This window comes from Euprymna scolopes, chromosome 4, assembly GCF_053919585.1.
Source record: "Euprymna scolopes isolate OS-2025 chromosome 4, ASM5391958v1, whole genome shotgun sequence".
Taxonomy (NCBI): Eukaryota; Metazoa; Mollusca; class Cephalopoda; order Sepiida; family Sepiolidae; genus Euprymna; species Euprymna scolopes.
The window spans coordinates 159170505-159194507 of NC_136485.1; the positions used below are offsets into that span (position 1 = coordinate 159170505).

A 24003-nucleotide genomic window follows, 5' to 3' on the forward strand; every position below is an offset into this window, starting at 1 on the left:
ATTATATGTAATATACATTTTATTATATGTAAAATAAATTTTATTATATGTAATATATATTTTATTATATGTAATATACATTTTATTATAAGTAAAATACATTTTATTATATGTAATATATATTTTATTATATGTAATATACATTTTATTATATGTAATATACATTTTATTATATGTAATATATATTTTATTATATGTAATGTACATTTTATTATAAGTAAAATGCATTTTATTATATGTAATATATATTTTATTATAAGTAAAATACATTTTATTATATGTAATATATATTTTATTATATGTAATATACATTTTATTATATGTAATATATATGTTATTATATGTAATATATATTTTATTATATGTAATGTACATTTTATTATAAATAAAATGCATTTTATTATATGTAATATATATTTTATTATATGTAATATACATTTTATTATATGTAATATACATTTTATTATATGTAATATATATGTTATTATATGTAATATATATTTTATTATATGTAATGTACATTTTATTATAAGTAAAATGCATTTTATTATATGTAATATATATTTTATTATAAGTAAAATACATTTTATTATATGTAATATATATTTTATTATATGTAATATACATTTTATTATATGTAATATACATTTTATTATATGTAATATATATTTTATTATATGTAATGTACATTTTATTATAAGTAAAATGCATTTTATTATATGTAATATATATTTTATTATAAGTAAAATACATTTTATTATATGTAATATATATGTTATTATATGTAATATACATTTTATTATATGTAAAATACATTTTATTATATGTAATGTACATTTTATTATATGTAATATACATTTTATTATATGTAATATACATTTTATTACTTTTGATTTCTATTCAGGTTAATTAAATTAAGGGTTTCATAATCAGCTTTTATAGCTGATTCTCTGGCTTTTAAATACAACTATTTTCATTCTTGTGTCACGTTTTCCTTAGTTGCAAAATCTCCTTCCCGGGTGAGATAAGGATTTAATCATATATTTTTCCTTCATACTATTCTTACGAAATAATTTCTTTGTGATTTTTATTTTTTGATTCCATTTTATATTTGGTTAGGCAAGATTAATGGTTGCCTAATATGAATAACAGAAAAGCATGAGGAATGACTAAACTCTCCCTGATACAAAGTTCCAAATTGTTAAAGTACGAGGGTTGCAATCTACGTTACGTTATTAGAATATTAATGGTAGTAGGAGATTGCAGTCATCAGAGATAGTCAGTGTGTTGTAGGCCATGTATTGAAGGACGATGTGTTGCTTGTATATTCGGTAAAATGCTTGTAATTTATGATCGCTTGCTGTGACTCCTTTACATTCAGTGAGTTTGTCATTGGACATACTTGAATATATATGTATTCATGCCTGTGTGAGATATTTATGATTTTTAACGCTTTCATAACATATGACTTCTTATAAAATCTAGTTCAAAACTGTAAACATTAAGACTCTATAAATTATTGTAGGAAAATGTTATTAAAATTATTTATCTCTGTCAAAGAAATTATGTTTTTAGTCGGGTTTATCACTATGTTTGTTTACAGCCTAGCGTTCACATCGCTTGAACAATTGTCGCAAAACTTGGTCCATATACTGGTAATAGTCAAACTTAGGACTTATTTAATTGTAAGCTATGTAAATCAAAGTTCAAAGTAAAGGAAAGAATGAAAGTCATTTGAGTTCAGTTCATTATAAACACTTGCAACTTGACTCATATTGCAGCTATTAGTTCTGGACCTTGTCTGATTTGAGCCATGGTCTTGACCTAGAGAAGTCGGTCAATTTCGATAGAATTTCAATTTCCGATTTTCTCAAATTTGATGTATGAAATTGCTATTCATTGATAGTAGTAATTACTATGTAAAATTCGAACCTGATCGCATAGTTTTTGAGATCACTGTTTCAGTGGGCTACTCTATTGTATATACAGACAAGATTTCCATTAATATTTATGTTACCAGATAAAGTTTTATAGTCTCAAGGCTGACTTATGTTCTTGTTTAAAAATGTTTTGTTGCCGTTTTCGATTACGAAAAGTGTGAGCTATGAATTTTTTATATTTTTGTAGGAAAATACTGTAATGAAAACTTCACGCTCTATAAGTTTGTAGATTTGTCCTGTGATATTTTTGCCCTTGGTGTTGATAGCCATTTTTAATGATTGTCTTGACAATGTCTAATCATCTCAATTGCTTTTCTTTTTATCCAGCAGTTTGGTCTGTTCGTATATCCTTTTTTAGAATTATGTCTGCTTGCATTAGTACATCTTAATTTAATACAGCATATTAAGACATACTGAATAAGGATATTCATTATGACTTATGTTCTTGAACTAGTGACGAAGCTATAACACGTAGTAACTTTTATCTGTTGCTTTATTGCTTATGAGAAATCTATGTCTTCTCATTAATCTTTTCTCGGGTTGAGTTTCTAAAGTAAAATTTGTAGGTTTGTTTCTTTCCACGCGAGACAATAGTAAGAAAAAATATCTGCCTTTCGATCCGATACAAGAGAAAATAAAAATGATTGCTTTAAGTGACTTATTACTTTCTTTTATTTATAGAACTAGCAGGGGTACCCGGCGTTGCCCGGCGTTGCCCGGCGTTGCCCGGCGTTGCCCGGCGTTGCCCTGGTTTTTAGAGGCATGTGTGGTTGGGGGGGGGGGGTAAAATGAAAACAAAGCGAAATAACAACCCTGTTTGAACATTATAAAAATAAACAATGTTAAAACCATAAAAAAGCGTGTAAAAAAAAAACAATTAAAAAAAATGAACGTGATGCAATACGAACGGTCCGGCTGTACCCGTGTGTTTGGAAAATCACAAAAAAGTTTGAAGGGGGCGGGGCTCGAACTGGTATCATTGAGGCGAAAGCGCAAACAGAAAAAAAAAATTTAAAAAAACGTGATGAATTAAGTAAAAAGTGAATTAGGTCAAGTATCAATTCCGCAGTGAAATTTGTTTTGGTTTAGTTTCAGTAGTTACAACACACTGGAATTCTAAATGAATGTTTTTGTTTTCTCGAATTCTAAATGAATTCATTTGTTTTAATTTTAATTTAAGTATAATGAAAGTGAATTCACGATATCGTTGCGTTGTAATCATTGTGTAAAAATAAATGTTGAGTTGAAAGTACTAATAAATGAAGGTCATAGTTAGATTTCACGGTTAGAGTCGTTAAAACCAGAAGTAAAATCCGGTTAGTCCCGCAGCTGGCGTCTAATACTAACGAAAAAAAAAGCAAAAAGAAAACAACAACAACAACAATAATAATAATAATAATAATAATAATAATAATAATAATAATAATAATAATAATAATAATAATTGGGTTTTCGCTTTTTTTTTTAAATTTCTATTTTATTATGGAAAAAACAGAAAGCATAAATCAGGGAAAAAAGATTAAAAAAAAAAACGGCATAAGTAACCTTGTACGATTCCAAACTAGTGTTTCCTCGTACTATTCCTTGTGAACGCATCCGCTGCGGTGTAAATGGGGAGAGGGGATAAGAGAAATCGAATAGAGAGAAAACTTCCATTAAATCTAAACGATTTTGGCAGTGGACACTCACCGGAAAAATATACCATTGTAGAGGAACTGTAGAGGTAATAGGCGTATAGCACACCTAAGATAATGTGCTACAGTCTGTATGCATTACATTTGCATGTAATGTCATGAATTTTAATCCAATCAAGGTTAAAGTCGGAGAGGGAAAATGAGTTAATTTTATGTATATAGAGATATATACATTTAATTCATTCTCTAATTTATTCATACAGCTTTTAGTACCACTTGTCCTTCACGTTTTCGCTGTTTAATATAGTTGAAAGAAACTTAAATGTTGGAAAACTTCCTGACACAATGTCTTATACATATGGCTTAATATGTTGGTTAATTGATTAGTTAATTTTATAACCTTTGATAATTAATTATGTATTAAATAAAAAACATACTTTGTTTGTTTCAAATAAAATTCATATTGAAAGTCATATCGACAGTTGACAAAAAGATAAATCAATTAACATGTTTAAGTTTTACACACACAAACACGGAGAAGAGAGACGCGTTAGCTTTTATTTACATGATCAGACGAAGAGAGCGATTACACGTAAATACTCGTTTTTATAAAAACAAAAAAACTAAGTTACTCATAGCTTAAAAGACACATCAGCTAAACCCAGACAAGGCGTGACAACTCCTAACATGGTCTAAGGGACAAAACTGTTGTAGTCTTCACAGTATAAAAAACCCGACTAATAATGACACATTTCTAATATAATGTTAATAAAAATTAGGTATAATTTCGAGTTTTAAGAGGGTTCTGTCCCTGTGGATCACTTAGAGGTGAAGGCATGTATATATTTGACACATAGAGAGTAATATAGATGTTCGAGACCACTTCCATTCTCCTTGCCTGAACATTTTATACATAAGTTGAAATTTCACAAAAATAGGATATATTTGAAGTTTTAAAAGAGGCAGGCATTCAAAGTACCCTTACGGGTGAACTTAGAAATTCATGAATACTTCCGTTGTCTTCCTCAATGGATTTTAAATAAGACTACACTTTCAGATTTTATGTAGATTTAATAACATTTCTCCCTATAAGAAACGCAGTAACCATTGCACATGCACACATATGCACAAACACTGTATTATATATAGAGAATTGTTTTAATGAGTTTGGTCATGTAAGCAAACAATAAGGTAATTGCAGACTCTCTTCGAATTTTTGGATGTTTAAATCATGCCCAAATGAATTTTATTTCCTTTTGGTGAATTGATAATTGCTGTTTCTTCTAATAAGTTAAGGGAAAAATAGATTTATTGATTGAAAAACAATTAAGTAAATGACTTTGTGCTACGAAATAGATACTCCCAAGAATTGGAAATGTCAACTGAATTAAAGGTATAACTTCTAAGATGGTCAACATCATGAAATATGGAATATAGATTCTTGTCATTTATTCAATATATGCTCTGTAATTTCATTGAGCTTCTTAAATAAGGATTGGTATATGCAAAAAGGAAATATAAGTGAATATAGAATATTTCCATGGAAACTAGCAAAAGTACCCGTCGTTGACTGGGTTCAAAAACAGCTTACAGAAAATGGACTCTGATTTATGAAAGTATGATAGGTTATGAAAAGGAAGGGTTTTAAAGAGATAGCTTCGAATTTGGGGGTATCAAAAGCAAAGCAAAATATGATGAAAGTAAAAATAAAATAGATAAACCCCATAATTTATTATATTATACCTGTTCACACTGAGACACTTATCACAATATTCTGTGGATCTATATTAAAAAACCTTGTTAAACTTTGTGGCATATTTCCATTCTATGAAGGTTAGACGCGAATGAACACCCCATAGATTTATTATACCATATTTCTTCAAACTGAAACATAATTATCAAAGTATACTTACGCAGATAGATATGAAAAGTCTTTATTAAAGTTTGTGCCTATTTCCATTCTATGGAGACCAGGCGCGAACGTAGACCCCACAATTTTATTATACCATCCCTATTTAAGTTAAAACATACTTATCAAAGTATTATTATGTACATTCTATATCAAAAACACTTGTAAACGTTTTTTTTTTATTACATTTTTTTATTTCCATACTTTGTAGACCAGTCGTGTACGCAGACCCCACAATTTTAATGAATCATTATTATGCCAGATCAAACATACCCATTCCTGTGCCTCGATACATCTTCTATCATTATATATGATCAGTTTTCTATAATAGTCAACCATATAGGAGCCTATTCGTGACCAGACACACACACATACGTTCAGGTTTATATATATATATATATATATATATATATATATATATATATATATATATATATATATATATATATATATATATCTGTGTGTGCGTGCGTAGTTACATATGTATATCTATATATATGTTGTAATTTAAATGTACGAATTAATAAATTAAAAAAACTGTAAATTCGATACAATTTTGTAAATCACACTTTAAAACCATTGTACATTTATTTTAGTCACATTCTTAACACATTAAAACGTATTTTTTACACACGAGACGCTTCACTATTTTAAGTAATTTAAATGTAATTTTAACTGAAGCATATAAAAGCATCCAGATTTTAAACGAAACAAAATCAAAAACTGCCTGAAAACGACTGAAGAAAATCAGTTGAAAGCACTTGCAAAAACAACAACGCAGATGGGCGAAAACGATTACGGAACTTTCCTACACACCTCCAGCCGAGACATAAGAATGACCATTCGAAAAATGGAAAAATTACAAAAAAGATCATTTAGCAAAAACACTTTGTGCTCTTTAACAATATCTGTCTGAATGAAAACGCACTGCCTAAATACACTATATATATATATATATATATATATATATATATATGTATGTAGAGAGAGAGAGAGAGAGAGAGAGAGAGAGAGAGAGAGAGAGAGAGAGAGAGAACCAATGACAAAAAGCCATATTCCAAAATTCAGGATGTTGACCATCTTATAATTTATTCCTTTAATTCAGTTGACTTATACAATTCTTGACAGTATCTGTTCGTAGCGCAAAATCAATCACTTAATTCTTATAGAAATCAGTGTATCTGTTACACGTAAATACATATTTTGCGCTACGAAACAGATACTGTCAAGAATTGTATAAGTCAACTGAATTAACAGAATAAATTATAAGATGGTCAACATCATAAATTTTGGAATATAACTTTTTGTCATTTATTATCTATACTGCTCTGTAATTACATTGAGCTTCTTAAATAAGGATTGATATATATTATAAGAAAATGTATTTCTACAAAAATATATATAGATATATATATATATTTGGGCAGAATTTTTTCGTTTAATATTACAGATGACTTATACCTGAATATAGTTTCTTTGATCCATTCTAGCTGCTTAATTTATGTTCGAGTGTCAAGCTCGATCTGGCTGATGAATTTACGCTACTCATTAGCTAGTCAAATACTTTCGGTTCCTTCCGGAGCCATCCAGGAGGATAATGAAAAAATAATCCATGATTTTGCGCATCATCTGTAATATTTACATATTGTAATGTTAATTGTCTTTGTTATTGTCCTTTCTTTGAAAGACTCATATTTGATTCTGTTTATATTTTAAGTCGTTTTATACTATCCCTGGTACTCGGTATCTTATTTTTCTACAATAAACTCGCGTTACAGATACTCCACAATAGTCCAAGTGGGATTAAGTCATAAATCAATTGTCAATTGAAATCACTCGCAGTAATATATTTATGATTATACGTTTTTTTTTTCAAAATCAAGTAAATCTTTTAATATTTTTGATCAATTATTTTGATATGAAAACATAAGAACAATTTTAAATAAAGCTTAAGAAAAGCAAGAGACTAAAATGCCATCTAACATTCACCTAAGTTATTTCACCTGAAAAGTTAAATTCAACATTGTCGAAACTAATATCCTTTCGCAGAAGACGTCGCTATTGTTCCAAAAGAATCCAGCAGTGCAAATATTCTTCAAACAATCAGGATGAACAATATCAGACAAGTATCTGTCGTAAAGCAGGACTCGTTTTTTTTCTAAATAATGATGAACTTCGGAAATATTCTTTCTCTCACATGAAATTAATTTCTTTTTTCAGTTTCTCCTGATCCTTCTTTTATAACTTAAATTCATTTTCTATTTCTGATATTAACTTTTCTTCAAAATGTCATCTATTCCTTCAATATTTATCTTTAATATATTTTCTATTTCTTTCAGTTTTCTATCTGTTTTTAAGCTTTTGTTCATTACTTCCGATGTTCATTTCAGTCTATTTTGCCTTTCATACCTATTCTCTCTCGCGCCATCTATTTAAAAAATTGATCTTGAGTAAAAAATATATTTAAAACATTGATCATGAATAAAATATATATTTAAAAACTACATCGTGAGTAAACAATATGTTTAAAAATTAATTGTGAGTAAAAATATATTTTTAAAAATTAATCGTGAGTAAAAAATATTTAAAAAATAATTCGTGATTAAAAATATATTTAAAACATTAATCGTGAATAAAAAAATGTAATAAAAACTAAATCGTGAGTAAAAATATATTTAACAATTAATCGTGAGTAAAATATATTTAAAGAATTAATCGTGATTAAAAAGTATATTTAAAAAATTAATCGTGAGTAAGAAGTATATTAAAAAAATTATTCGTGATTAAAAAATATATTTAAAAAATTAATCGTGAATAAAAAAATGTATTAAAAAATAAATCGTGATTAAAAATATATTTAACAATTAATCGTGAGTAAAATATATTTAAAGAATTAATCGTGATTAAAAATATATTTAAAACATTAATCGTGAATAAAAAAAATGTAATAAAAACTAAATCGTGAGTAAAAATATATTTAACAATTAATCGTGAGTAAAATATATTTAAATAATTAACCGTGATTAAAAAGTATATTTAAAAAATTAATCGTGAGTAAGAAGTATATTAAAAAAATTATTCGTGATTAAAAAATATATTTAAAGAATTAATCGTGAATAAAAAAAATGTATTAAAAAATAAATCGTGATTAAAAATATATTTAACAATTAATCGTGAGTAAAATATATTTAAAGAATAAATCGTGATTAAAAATATATTTAAAAAATTAATCGTGAATAAAATAATGTATTAAAAAATAAATCGTGATTAAAAATATATTTAACAATTAATCGTGAGTAAAATATATTTAAAGAATAAATCGTGATTAAAAATATATTTAAAAAATTAATCGTGAATAAAATAATGTATTAAAAAATAAATCGTGATTAAAAATATATTTAACAATTAATCGTGAGTAAAATATATTTAAAGAATTAATCGTGATTAAAAATATATTTAAAAAATTAATCGAGAATAAAAAAAATGTATTAAAAAACTAAATCGTGAGTAAAAATATATTTAACAATTAATCGTGAGTAAAATATATTTAAATAATTAACCGTAATTAAAAAGTATATTTAAAAAAATTAATCGTAAGTAAGAAGTATATTAAAAAAATTATTCGTGATTAAAAAATATATTTTAAAAATTAATCGTGAATAAAATAATGTATTAAAAAAATAAATCGTGAGTAAAAATATATTTAACAATTAATCGTGAGTAAAATATATTTAAAGAATAAATCGCGATTAAAAATATATTTTAAAAATTAATCGTGAATAAAATAATGTATTAAAAAAATAAATCGTGAGTAAAAATATATTTAACAATTAATCGTGAGTAAAATATATTTAAAGAATAAATCGTGATTAAAAAATATATCTTAAAAATTAATCGTGAATAAAATAATGTATTAAAAAAATAAATCGTGAGTAAAAAATATATTTAACAATTAATCGTGAGTAAAATATATTTAAAGAATTAATCGTGATTAAAAAATATATTTTAAAAATTAATCGTGAATAAAATAATGTATTAAAAATAAATCGTGAGTAAAAACATTAATCATGAGTAAAAAAACTCAGTTCGTCTTTTTCCCCATATTATTTTTTCTTACAATTTTCATAATTTTATCTTTTCTGTCTCCTATTTCAATCTATTTTCTATAGTTTAATTTTCTTTATTTTGCTTCACGATCTCGTTAATATTCCTTGAATAAAGTTCTACTTTTATTTAAAATGCCGTTTCACTTTTATTTTACGCTTTTCGAAACTTAGTTTCATTCAACCTTTAATCATTTAGTTATTTATATGCATTCAAAAATGACATTGATACTTTTATTAGTCTTAAAGAATTATTTCAAACCTTTCTATTGTTCTCCAATTTATTATTTATCTCTTTCATTTTCTCTATTAATATTTCTAATTTCGCTATATTCTTTCTTTCTTATTTAATCTCTAATTTCCATCTTTTCTTATTCTTATATTTCCTCTATTTTTTTTAATAATTTCTGGATTTATCTTTTTAAAGTATTTTATATTTCTTGCATTTACTTTATTCTCGTTTAGCATTTAGTTCAGTTTATAAATTCTACTTATTTCAGTAAATCCTTTAATTTTATTTCTCTTCATAGTGTCTTGATTTCTCTCTTTTATTATTTTCAGTCTTCCTCACTTATAGATATTCTTACTTCACTTCCATATATGTTATTTTAATTTTTAATTCACTTCTTACTTCACTTCTATATATGTTATTTTAATTTTTTATTCACTTCTATATATTCTTACTTCACTTCTATATATGTTATTTTAATTTTTAATTCACTTCTATATATTCTTACTTCACTCTCTATATGTTATTTTAATTTTTAATTCATTTCTATATATTCTTACTTCACTTCTGTGTATGTTATTTTAGTTTTTAATTCACTTCTATATATTCTTAATTCACTTCTATATATGGTATTTTAATTTTTAATTCACTTCTATATATTCTTACTTCACTTCTATATATGTTATTTTAGTTTTTAATTCACTTCTATATATTCTTAATTCACTTCTATATATGGTATTTTAATTTTTAATTCACTTCTATATATTCTTACTTCACTTCTATATATGTTATTTTAGTTTTTAATTCACTTCTATATATTCTTACTTCACTCTCTATGTATTATTTTAATTTTTAATTCATTTCTAAATATTCTTACATCACTTCTATATATGTTATTTTAATTTTTAATTCACTTCTATATATTCTTACATCACTTCTATATATGTTATTTTAATTTTTAATTCACTTCTATATATTCTTACTTCACTTCTATATATGTTATTTTAATTTTTAATTCACTTCTATATATTCTTACTTCACTCTCTATATGTTATTTTAATTTTTAATTCATTTCTATATATTCTTACTTCACTTCTGTGTATGTTATTTTAGTTTTTAATTCACTTCTATATATTCTTAATTCACTTCTATATATGGTATTTTAATTTTTAATTCACTTCTTTATATTCTTACTTCACTTCTATATATGTTATTTTAGTTTTTAATTCACTTCTCTATATTCTTACTTCACTCTCTATATATTATTTTAATTTTTAATTCATTTCTAAATATTCTTACATCACTTCTATATATGTTATTTTAATTTTTAATTCACTTCTATATATTCTTACTTCACTTCTATATATGGTATTTTAATTTTTAATTCATTTCTATATATTCTTACTTCACTTCTATATATGTTATTTTAGTTTTTAATTCACTTCTATATATTCTTTATTCACTTCTATATATGGTATTTTAATTTTTAATTCACTTCTATATATTCTTACTTCACTTCTATATATGTTATTTTAGTTTTTAATTCACTTCTATATATTCTTACTTCACTCTCTCTATATTATTTTAATTTTTAATTCATTTCTAAATATTCTTACATCACTTCTATATATGTTATTTTAGTTTTTAATTCACTTCTATATATTCTTACTTCACTTCTGTATATGTTATTTTAGTTTTTAATTCATTTCTATATATTCTTACTTCACTTCTATATATGTTATTTTAGTTTTTAATTCACTTCTATATATTCTTTATTCACTTCTATATATGGTATTTTAATTTTTAATTCACTTCTATATATTCTTACTTCACTTTTATATATGTTATTTTAGTTTTTAATTCACTTCTATATATTCTTACTTCACTCTCTCTATATTATTTTAATTTTTAATTCATTTCTAAATATTCTTACATCACTTCTATATATGTTATTTTAATTTTTAATTCACTTCTATATATTCTTACTTCACTTCTGTATATGTTATTTTAGTTTTTAATTCATTTCTATATATTCTTACTTCACTTCTATATATGTTATTTTAGTTTTTAATTCACTTCTATATATTCTTTATTCACTTCTATATATGGTATTTTAATTTTTAATTCACTTCTATATATTCTTACTTCACTTCTATATATGTTATTTTAATTTTTAATTCACTTCTATATATTCTTACTTCACTCTCTATGTATTATTTTAATTTTTAATTCATTTCTAAATATTCTTACATCACTTCTATATATGTTATTTTAGTTTTTAATTCACTTCTATATATGTTGTTTCTCAGTTTTCCTTTTTTTCTTCAAACTTTGTTTGGAATATAAAATGACGGTTTAGAAAGCCGAAAATGGGATATTGTGAATACTTTTTTCTCTTTTATTATTTTAAACGTTTAATATTTTTGGCAATATTTTTGGCAATATTTTTGGCATTTGCTTCAGAAAGTAAAATGTATCTTTTATTGCGTACATTTTTTTTTAAAGAACGTCCGTGAATTACTTACTTTTACTATGCAATCTATTTTGTTTTTCTTTATATTTTCTCTATTTATACCCAATACTTATTTAGTTCTTTCTCAATTTCCTTTCGATCAGTTATTCTTACATTTTCTTTAATGAAGGGACGAAATCATAATTATATAACAAAAAAGGAATGGGAATTAAAAAGAAAAAGTTTCGTCCAATATAAACTTCACTTAATTTTTTTTTTTTCATTTATACCTCTTTCCTTTTCTTTCATTTTATCCTTATTCATGTCCAAAATTCTTTCCACATTTCCTGCATTTATCTTCAAACTTTCTTAATTTCTTACAATATCTCAATGATCTATACGCTATATTTCAACTATTTCATTTCAAGATAAATTAATTTTTATATTTTTACTTTTTATTATATATATTTTTCTATTTCTGGCCGTATTTCTGTTCAATATTTCATTAGTATTTTTTTTTCTTTTCATTCTATTTTCAAATATTTTACTTATCTTTGTGCATAAGTATCGCTGATACAAGCTTCCATTTTCTCATATTTCTTATATTTTTCAATTAATCTGTAAAATTGCCTCGATTCTTTTTACATTTTCTTCAGGCTATTTCCTATTGCCAGCATTTTCTCTATTTATTTTAAAAGTTCCATTAATCGGTGCCTTATTTTTCCCAATCCCTCTACAATATGAAATTTCATCTACTCTTCAATAATCCGCCTTTTTTTACCTATGAATCTATTTTCTTTTTTCTTGTATTGCCGCCATTTCACTTCAAGATTTCGTTAAAATTAACTCATTTCATATTCATCTCGCCAGCCATATTTTATATCTGAAATATTCTCTATTTACCATGGAAACATTGTCCATTACTTCCTCCTATCATTTATAACATTTCCCTAATTTAATTCATATTTTATACAATCTATTTCATAACATTTCAGCTGTTGCATATTCTCGTTACTCTTAATCTGTTTTTAGAAAATATACAAGAATAAGGTGGCTTATCCTTATTGAACGACTATCAAAAGCAAAGTCCTTTCACTTCCAAGCATTTATACCTGTAACTGTGAGAAGACAGTCAATTGTCATAGATTTTTCTTTCCTCACTACTAGAGAGTTAATTCTCATGCCAATTTATTACCTAATTGAAGGTTGGAATTGCCAGACATTATAAGGTTGCGAATATGTTTTGCAACCTTGGTCATCTTTAAGGTTCTTAAATTCTCTCTAATTATATGAAATAATCCTCTTCGAATCTCGTTCATTCCGCCTTCTTCCTCCTTCCACACATTGATTATTTCTGTTAAAATTTGGTTGATTTTAATTTTTGTTTCTTTCATATGTTTTTTTTTATTTCTGTATTTTTGTTTTTGTATTTTTACAAATTTACGTTCATTTCGTTATTTCTCTCGCTTCAATATGTTATGGATTTCTTAAATTTTATCTATTACTTTTTTGAACATGTGTTCATAGGTTATTTTTAACAATTCCATTTTTTTCTCACATTTTTCGCCATTTCTATACAACATTCCTTATTCATTTGATTTATTTTTGATTCATTATTTTCTTTTTCTATTTTTCAAGATTCGTTCATTGCTCTATTTATTCTTTATTTTTTTTATTCTTAGATATTGTCACTTTCTCGTCAATAATTTGTTCGTAACTTTCTGCTCATTCTTCAATATCTTCTTACACGTGTGAAACGAAGGCCTTCATTGACTGATTAATCATAGAATAACGCAATATACTAAAATATTTAGACAATCTAAAAAGTAACCTTTAGTAAAATGATTACCAATACAAGAACTGACTATTGGTTGCTGGCGGTCCTTAAAGCGGCTTTAGGCTCTGTACATCTATTACGTTGGAAGCAACGGAAAAAGTGATTTTTGTGCGCAATGGCAGCAGTGCATTCTGGAGAAAGACCCTAGACTTGATTTTATCTGATGTGAAAAAATTCACACCCATCGTAGGCAATGTGTGTAAAAATCCCATCGTAGGCCAAGGGTTAAGTAAAATCTGCTCTGATTTTCCGTATTTTTAGATGAGGATCATATTATTTGGATTATTCAGATTATTCTCATCTGAGATATCATTCTCACAACGTTTCGACCGTTGTAACCTCCGATCTTATTCAAGTGTATCTTGTTGAACTACTTGGAAATCTTTATGTTGAACTTGTGGGGTTTCGAATAGAACCATTAATTTTATCCATGTAGGTTGCTTGTTCCTGTTGTAACGTTACCGTTACATACAAACCAGAGGAAAGAAATACATAAATAAAAATCCGGGTCAGCATTTTTTCTGTTTTAACATAAGCATTTATTACTGTTACTTTCGGCACTACTTCAAAACGTCTCACACTGCTACATGTTCATTTTACCTGGTGTGCGTCTCTCCTTCCTCCAACTTCAGGTTGTTCACAGCCGGCCTAGTCTCATCCTCGACTTTACACGTCCATTTTTTTCTTCCTTTTCCCCCCTTTTTCTTCTTCTGCACACTTTCTAATATCTAATTTGCATATGTTCGTTTTTCAGCTACTGCTGCTGCTAATCTCTTTGCAAGCCATCCATCCTTTCGCTGCTGCTGATATTTTCCCATGCGCTCATATACGCTATGATACATTGTTCTGGAAACCATGATCAAATAGAAATCTTAAATAAATCGTAATTATATTTTTAGTATTACTCACACTGAGCATTGGACAATGTCTCCAGAAGACTGCCATTTAAAACAGATCATTACTTAGCTGGATCACCGAAGTTAAGCAACGTTGAACCTGGCCAGTAATAAATGGGTGACCATTTGGGACTTCCTGGTGCTGTATGAGCTCTATGCTTATCTCGGCATTGTTTCCAGTCGTCCTGGACTTCTCCTTGCCACTGAACTCAAACAGTGCTGATTCAGAAGAGGTGTGGTTGTGGTTGTGCAACCCTTGCCTCACAATTACATGCGCAGCTGCCCCTACAGGGGTATTGTTTGTCTTTAGAGACCGAACGGAGCCATCGATTACTTAGCACTGATCGCTGCTCTTCCACAGATTTATGGTGTAGCGGATATAAATGTTACCTGGTCATTGTCGACAGAATGAGAGCAAGCTACCCACTGGATAAATTAAAGGGGACCATTCGAAATTCCATAATTCCGGAGCTTGATATAACGATTATCGAATTCCATAAGAGACATCTGAAGAAGGTCGGTGTTTATATCGGTCGAAACATTTTATAAATAACATTTAAGATGAGAACAGTAGTCGGAATAATCCAAATAATGCAAACGTTTTGTAACATTTTACTTATTTCGTCCCAAAATCAGAGATATTTTCCCTCACCATTTTTTGTTGATCTATTTGGTATAGTTTTATCAAAATTATGTTGATTACTCCATAATTTCTCTTCAAACTATTTTCTATTACTTATATTTTATTTCGAAATTCCCTTCCATTTTACCATTGAATATATTTGCTTAAATATAGCTTATTTCTCAAAATATTTGACTACGAGTTAAAACTTATTCTTAATTTTTTCCCCCTATTTTTTATATTTTCTCAATTTCACATGAAAATAACGTTTGTTGTTCTTTTCTTTCACGTAATTTCTATTTTCTATTTCTTTCAATTGAAAATCATGTTTATTAAAGCAGTCTTTCAGACCAATTATATTTCTTACATCTGTTTTTCTTCAAAAGTTTTCTTCGTTGTTTCCTATTTACCATCAATCTATTTTTATTTCTTACATCTGTTTTTCTTCCATTTTTTTTTCTTACAGCTTCGCTTTTTTCCTTAAAACTTTCCTCATACCATCTGTACATATTTCTAATCTATTTTGCAATTTCTAACATTTTCTACTCAAAATTTACATCTATAAACTTTTCTAGATTTCCCTCTATCACTTTTCAAAATTTTATTCCTTCTTTCCTTTAAATGTCTCTTCTATTTCTTATACAATGTCAGGCAAAAGGTCTTACACATTTGTAGGCTTAATAAAAGGCAAATAAAGTAAAGAGGAAAAAAAGTATTTTTTTATATTCGACAATTATATATAATGCCATTGTTTTTCGTTTCTTTTTCAGTAGCTGACATAAATTGTACTGGTAAGCATCGCGCTTTCACTGTGGATACGTTTATCAAAACAGACGAATCTGTAACTGCAACACAACGTGCGTTCCGTTTGCACTTTAATCTTGGTAGATATGTTCCTGTACTAGTTCGAAACACTATCTTGTTATGGGTTACCAACTTCAGAGCTAGTGGATCTGCATTGAAAAGAAAATCAACCGCCGAGTTATAGAAAACTTCCGTGAACGCCTTCGACAGTGTGTAGACAATAACGGATCCCATGTGACTGATTTAATTTTTAAAACTCGATGAAACAGAATGGCACTTTTCGAAAAAAAAAACATTATTTGTTCCTTTACTTTATCTTCCATTTTTTGTCAGATCATTTTACTTGCATCTGTATTTTCCATGTTTTATACAAACTTTCATTAATTCGTTCTGGTTTTCATATCAATTTCATTTCTTAAAGTTTCTTCATTCTCTTTAAAATTTCGTTTAATTCACCCCAGCCTGTTTTTTTCTCCTTTCTCTTCAGTTTATTTTCTGTATTTTTTTCTCTACAAAGTTTTTTTTCATCCGACTTTTTCCTTTCATTTTCCATTAAAAAATATCTCCATTTCTCGTTAAAATCGTTTTAATTTCCTCATTATATTTATGTGCCTAAATCAAAACGTGGATTCCATGAACAAAGCTTCTTTCTTAGAACTGCACACCTGTGGAACTCTGTTCTGTCTGCCTGCTTCCCACCTGACTACAACTTGGATGTCTTCAAGTCCAACGTTAACAAATTCCTAATGAACCGCCCTCTTAAGTAAACACTTCATCAAATTCCCACACTACCGTACTGTACTTGCAATAACTCTTATCCCTGAGTGTCTTCCGGGCCTTGATAAGTAGTGACCTCCGTGTAAAAAAAATGCAGTGTATTCATACTTCATACATTTTCCTGGAAAAAGTGCGTTTATTTTTTTCTTTTTCAATCTTTTTTTAAATTTCTAACATTTTTTGCTCAATTCCTCCTAAACAATTCCTTGTATCTTACTTCGTAACTTAAATTTTCTTTTTCTTTTTTCTTTTATAAACCATTTTGGATTCCTTCTTTTTTTCGTTTCAAACTATATTTTTTGTGTGCATTTCCTTTATTTCAGGATTTTGTTTACTCCATCTTTAACTCTTTTTTTTTTATTCCTTACATATTTTGTATTTCTCGTCAAAATCACGTTCATTCTGACGTCCTTACCCGCAATAATATCCATAGAAATAGTATCATCTTACGGGGATGCTTGAGGCCATTCCTTTTGCTTTATACATCTGAGGATTAGTACAGGATATAAGAGTCTTTCAGGGGTAGAAGAGAAAGAAACTACGAACATGCATGTTCCATTGAATGATAATAACACATGACACTTGTTAATCGAAAATATAAAGTTGTCCAATAACAGTTAACGATGCTAAGGTAAGCTGAAAGTATATATCCATTACAGGTAGGACATTAGCTATTGATTTTCACAGACCAAGAAACCCCTGGCATTTACACAACGGAAGACGAGAGAAAGCAAATAGTCGCGTATGATCAACTAAAAGGTTACAGACTGTCTGATTTCAATGCGAAGTCAAGGTTCTGTGTCAGTATAAAATATTGTAGTTCTTATATAGTACAGTTCAAAAGTACATACTTTAATACAAGGTTCTTACTGCAAAAGTTGCTTATTTGTATTAACATTACATGACGTTCATGTGCTCAACGCCACTGTTCAAGGTATAATTCCAGTCTATGCCTGCTTGTCCTCTATTACAATTTCTACAAGGGAAGTACATGTTGAGTGTGCTGACTTAAAAAAAAATGTTTTGTGGAAATCGCTCTAGACAAGGCATGAACCTACTTGATGTAAGGATTTAAAAAGAATGAAAAATGGTTACGTTGCATAATAACATATAATAACAAATAGAAAAATAAAATCATTTCAAAACAAGGTCGATGATGATAAAGTTAGAAGCAGAACAGATAGACAAGAACTGGAATTAAAGCTCTAACAGCAAAGTTACATATGGATTCTTACATATCAGTTAAGACGAACGTAATCTTGTGAGTCTGGTCATTTAATACATGTGATTTCAGAAAGACTAACTAACGAACACATCAATCCATATGAAGACGCAAAACTAATAGACAACAAGCTCTTATCGAGACAATTAAAAGTCTACCATTAAATCTGTGTTCAAAGTATCGTGTACCTCGTGTATCTCGATGCAGATTGCAAACCGGATGCACCACACATAAGGTAGGAACTCATTAGTAGCAAGTAAGAACCAAGAGAAGTAAGATACGAAGTTTCCAAATTTTTTCGTACGGCCACTTTTATTGATAGTACACACAGGAAATCTCCTCTGGCTGTAATGCAATAAAATCACTTCAAAACAAGGTCGTCTTTTCATTGATGATGATAAAGTTAGAAGCAATATAATTGAACCTAAAGCCGAACCATTAGCATGGCAGTGATGGACCCATATCGAACATACATCATCGGATACATATCCACACACAACGTGAAGTCGATGCTTGTGGAGAAGCCTCTCAAAGAACTGCCTCTGAGTTCCGTCTCTTGTACTACCATCCAAGAAAATGCTGACCTAAAAAGCATTGTGACCTTATCTGCTATCATGAATAAGTAACCACCAAGATTAATTGAGTTTAATTAACTTTCTTGGAGTTATATCTTTGGATTATAACGTCATTGGATTATTTACCTTTCACCAGACTATCCATTCATGTGTAATCACCTTTTTCTTCACCATATTCCCTCTGCTTCACTTTTTTGTTATCAAGTAAGATCTTTTACTTACTTGTTGTTCCATCAAATACTTTGGTATGCAAAATCCGATCCCGCATTTTGCTTATTCGTACCCTCTGATGAGAAGGAAAGTATTTCTTCGAAACTCCGCGGATTAAGAACTATCGACTTATCAAGTGTTTCCTTTTCAGATTAAATATGTTTTTAACTCATTTGAAAGTGTTTTTTAACATGTTTTATTAACTGTTTGCTCATATATATATATATATATATATATATATATATATATATATATATATATATAGGCAGCATTTTTATATATATTTTAGAAAATCTCGTTAAGGGGTACCAACGTCGTGAGATTATAGTGAAGCGGGGATTGCACATTCAGTAACCGACATTGTTGAATAAAACAGCGAAGAGAAATCCTGGATGACTGGAAACAACGCAAGAATAATCAGAGAAAATATTAAACCCTGGTCTCCTCGTCCATTATCAGGTACTCTAACCAGTGCGATGATTTACCTACTATTCAAAGTCTTAAAACACATTTATGTCTCCCTGCTGATTTCACTGTAAACCGTGTGTGAAAGACAAAGAAATAAATGTTGAACATTATTAAAAAATGTTTCAGTAAGTTTTTCTTTTTTTTTTTTCACCTTTTTTTTATTGGCTCTTATCAGGTTCAGCAATTTTTGGTTTTAAAATCTTATTTAAAGCTAGCAAGATTGGCAATTTCAACGCATGCATGTACATAGTAACATTACAAAAGAGGTACAAAATTATTCTTTTCAAAACTATGTACATTAATTAGTTTACTGACATGCTTCGAAAACCTGTTACAGTCCTAAGGAGTCATGTAGAGAAAACCTGATATTTATCAAAAAACTGTCATAAAAAAATAATATCAAGGTTGTGTGGCATTATAAAATTGATGTCATAATGTTTAGAGTGTTTTGTTTGTGACAAAAATTACCCTAGTTGGTAAATTATAAAAGTAAAACTTTTTATAATAGGAATGAAAACGGGAATTGTAAATATAGTTTGTAAGTAGGCAGGATGCATCTTGCAGGTCAAAAGCGTCACAGTAATAATAATATTATTAATAATCTATTTTATCATATACTAGTAATAATAATAATATTAATAATAATGTATTTTATCATATACTAGTAATAATAATATTAATAATAATGTATTTTATCATATACGAGTAATAATAATAATAATATTAATAATAATAATGTATTTTATTATATACTAGTAATAATATTATTAATAATAATATTCTATTTTATCATATACTAGTAATAATAATATTAATAATAATCAATTTATCATATACTATTATTAATAATATTAATAATATTAATCCATTTTATCATATACTATTAATAATAATATTAATAATAATAATCTATTTTTTCATATACTAGTAAAAATAATATTATTAATAATCTATTTTATCATATACTAGTAATAATATTATTAATAATAATATTAATGGTAATCTATCTTATCATATACTATTAATAATAATATTAATAATAATCAATTTTTTCATATACTAGTAATAATAAGATTAATAATAACCTATTTTATCATATACTAGTAATAATAATATTAATAATAATATTAATAATCATCTATCTTATCATATACTATTAATAATATTATTAATAATAATAATGAATTTTATCATATACTAGTAATAATAATATTAATAATAATCTATTTTATCATATACTAGTAATAATAATAATAATAATAATAATAATCAATTTTATCATATACTAGTAATAATAATATTAATAATGATCTATTTTATCATATACTAGTAATAATAATATTAATAATAATAATCTATTTTATCATATACTAGTAATTATAATATTAATAATAATAATCTATTTTATCATATACTAGTAATAATAATATTATTAATAATAATCAATTTTATCATATACTAGTAATAATAATAATAATAATAACAATAATAATAATAATCAATTTTATCATATACTAGTAATAACAATATTAATAATATTCTATTTTATCATATACTATTAATAATAATATTAGTAATAACAATCTATTTTATCATTTACTATTATTAATAATAATATTAATAATAATAATCCAATGGTAAAGTCCCCAAAGGGCAAAGCAGTAATGGAATAAAAATAATAACTAACAATTCTGGCCATAATTAATAATTAAATAATCCATATTATTGCTAAGCTGTTTTCTGGTTGGTCCATTACATCCATCCCTGGGTATAAATGAAATCTTCTAGATATTACCAAACAAAACCACAACAATTATACCAAAAATATTGCAACATATAATTTTAGTTATTTTTACAAAACTTAAAAAAATGGTAAGAAATTCTGATTCTTCCAAAATCTATAGGGAAATGTACTTAATGAGGATGACATTGCTTCCCTCTTTTTCTCTTCTTTTTTTTTTTTTTAAATATTTGGATTTTATATAAGTAGACATTTACTTACCTTTTACCCTGAGTTGTACAATATGTATCAGCTTTTCTTGAGCACTGACTTGACATTCATACAGACCAGCATGGTGTGGTTGAACATTTCTTATGAGCAAATTCCACTGATTTCGCCGTTCGTTTCTTTCAATTGTTAGGCTTGGGTCCTCAATGAACGTGTACACACCGATTGTGAGAGGATGTTTGTAGGGAAGTTTCCTCCATATCACCTGCAAAAAAAGAAAATTGAAAATTACATTAAATACAGTGATTATGAAAATTTTAAGAATCAGTTAACCAGTGTGAACAGTCTCAGTGACAATGGTGCTTAGCCTGGTCTAATTTGTAGGCTTTTGTATTCACTAATCATCGCTTATGAATGCTGTTGTGGTAGTTATGTTCCTTCTATAACTCGCAGTAGAGAAGAGTTATTGCCCTTAGTTTTTATTGACTTTCTTGCAATGGCGTTTCATAAATAAAGTATGTAATGAATCTGTTCATTATTGCAATTATCTTATCCGATAACCTCTTAATGCACCAAACGCCTAAACTATAAGAGTTTAATTAGGCATATGTATGTCTATATATTTTCTATCTTAACCTATTTTCTTTGTTTTGGACTAAAAATCTTTATTAAAATAATACAATAATTGCCATTTTCTTTATGCCTGACATAAACAACACAATAGCATACTAAGTAAATTACATTTTAGTCAGTTTTATTTAAAGTGGCTATGAAAGGAAATCTATTTTACTTGTGATGGGCATTATTTTTTCATGCATGGTTGGATAAAATAAATTGACTGCCTAAATTGCTATATTTCAATTAATTACCGAACTCGGTAAGTATAGATAAAATAGTAATTACTAGAAAAATTAAAAGGATAATTAGTTGGAAAAACAGTTTATTTATTGTGGAAAACTGCTTAACTGGAAATCGATCTGATAATTGAAGTGCTTTTGTCTGATATTTTATTTATTTGGTATTTTATAACATATAGAATCCAAATCTACATGACTGAAGTACATTTCGCGTAAAGTATCTTTGATATTCTACGGATTTCATTGGAAGTAGGAATACAGTTATTTAAACTGCTTCTTCTGCATAGATCAATAATTATAGTCTTTTAATAAGAAATGCATAACGTTTTGCATGAAAAACTATTAACATTCCGGGTATGTCATAAGATGACTACAATTCTAAAACTACAAATGCATCTACTGATGATAATAATTTGGCACAAGTGTTCGTTTGTTCCATGCAAAATGTTTGTGAAAGGTCAAAGGGAATATAAAACAAACTATGACTGAGAAAGCATCTATCTGACCTTCACTGCAAGAGGGTAGAACGTATTAGAATCTTAGGATGCTTTATTACAACTGTAATAAAAAAAATGTTTAATGGTCAGTGTTTGGTAAACGACAGTTGTAATAACGCAAAATAATTGGCAACCGTTATCCAAAGAGGTGGAAAATGCAAATTTTACTTTAGAAAAACGATATACAATAAAATTCTGTTTTAAACCTGAAAAAATATCACAAAAACGTATGGAATGCTTCAGACTGCTTTTGGGTCATCTTGCATGAATCAAGAATGTTGTTCAGTGGCATAAGAGATTCAAGGAAGGTAGAGAGTCTGTGAGGAATGACAAGATGTGTGGAAGGACTAAGGAATTCAGAACATCAGAGTTGATTGCTTAAATAAAGACTTTCATGGATAATGACCGCCATATGTCTACAGAGGCAATAGGTAAGGTTTGATATCAGTGTGGGAACTGTATACCAATTATTTGTGAGGAACTGAAGATGCAGAAGATTTGCACGAAGTTTGTCCTAAGGGTGCTCAAAGGAGATCACAGATTATTTGACCAAGATGGTTATCAACACAGTTCCTCACCTTCTCTATTGTCCAGAGCTTACTCCTTATGACTCTTGGTTATACCCTAAGCTCCAGGAAAACCTTAGAGTTTGTTGTTATGAGACAATTGAGGAGATGAAAGTAGCTGTGACGGGGGTCATTATCACGCTCACACAAGAGGACTTCCTTAGAGCCTTACAGAAGTCCTTGGAGCGGTACAACAAGTGCATTGCAGCCAGAGAAGATTACTTTGAAGGGAGCTAGTTTCATGTGTGTATTATCAATAAAAATGCCCATACAAAAAAAGTCTGGAAACTTATTTTAGGCATCTCATATTTTCAGAGTTTGATTCATTTTTTCTAGGACTTCATTTAATATATTTGTAATTTCTTATGTTATAATCTTTATATACGAATAAGTCACCACTTATGAAGAGCTAGGGTCACTGGAAAATAAGGCTTAATGAGGCAACACTGAGGATTTG

General features: G+C 27.4%; 1 protein-coding gene across 1 annotated transcript in view; it reads right to left on the bottom strand.

Annotated features, from left to right (window-relative positions):
• LOC145272399 (netrin receptor unc-40-like) overlaps positions 1-24003 on the bottom strand; it is an 803917-nt gene that overhangs the window by 455260 nt on the left and 324654 nt on the right. Inside the window, exon 3 of the mRNA XM_080127035.1 lies at positions 21681-21891. Within this exon, the coding sequence (XP_079983161.1) occupies positions 21681-21891 (211 nt within the window). The remainder of the gene's footprint in view (positions 1-21680; positions 21892-24003) is intronic.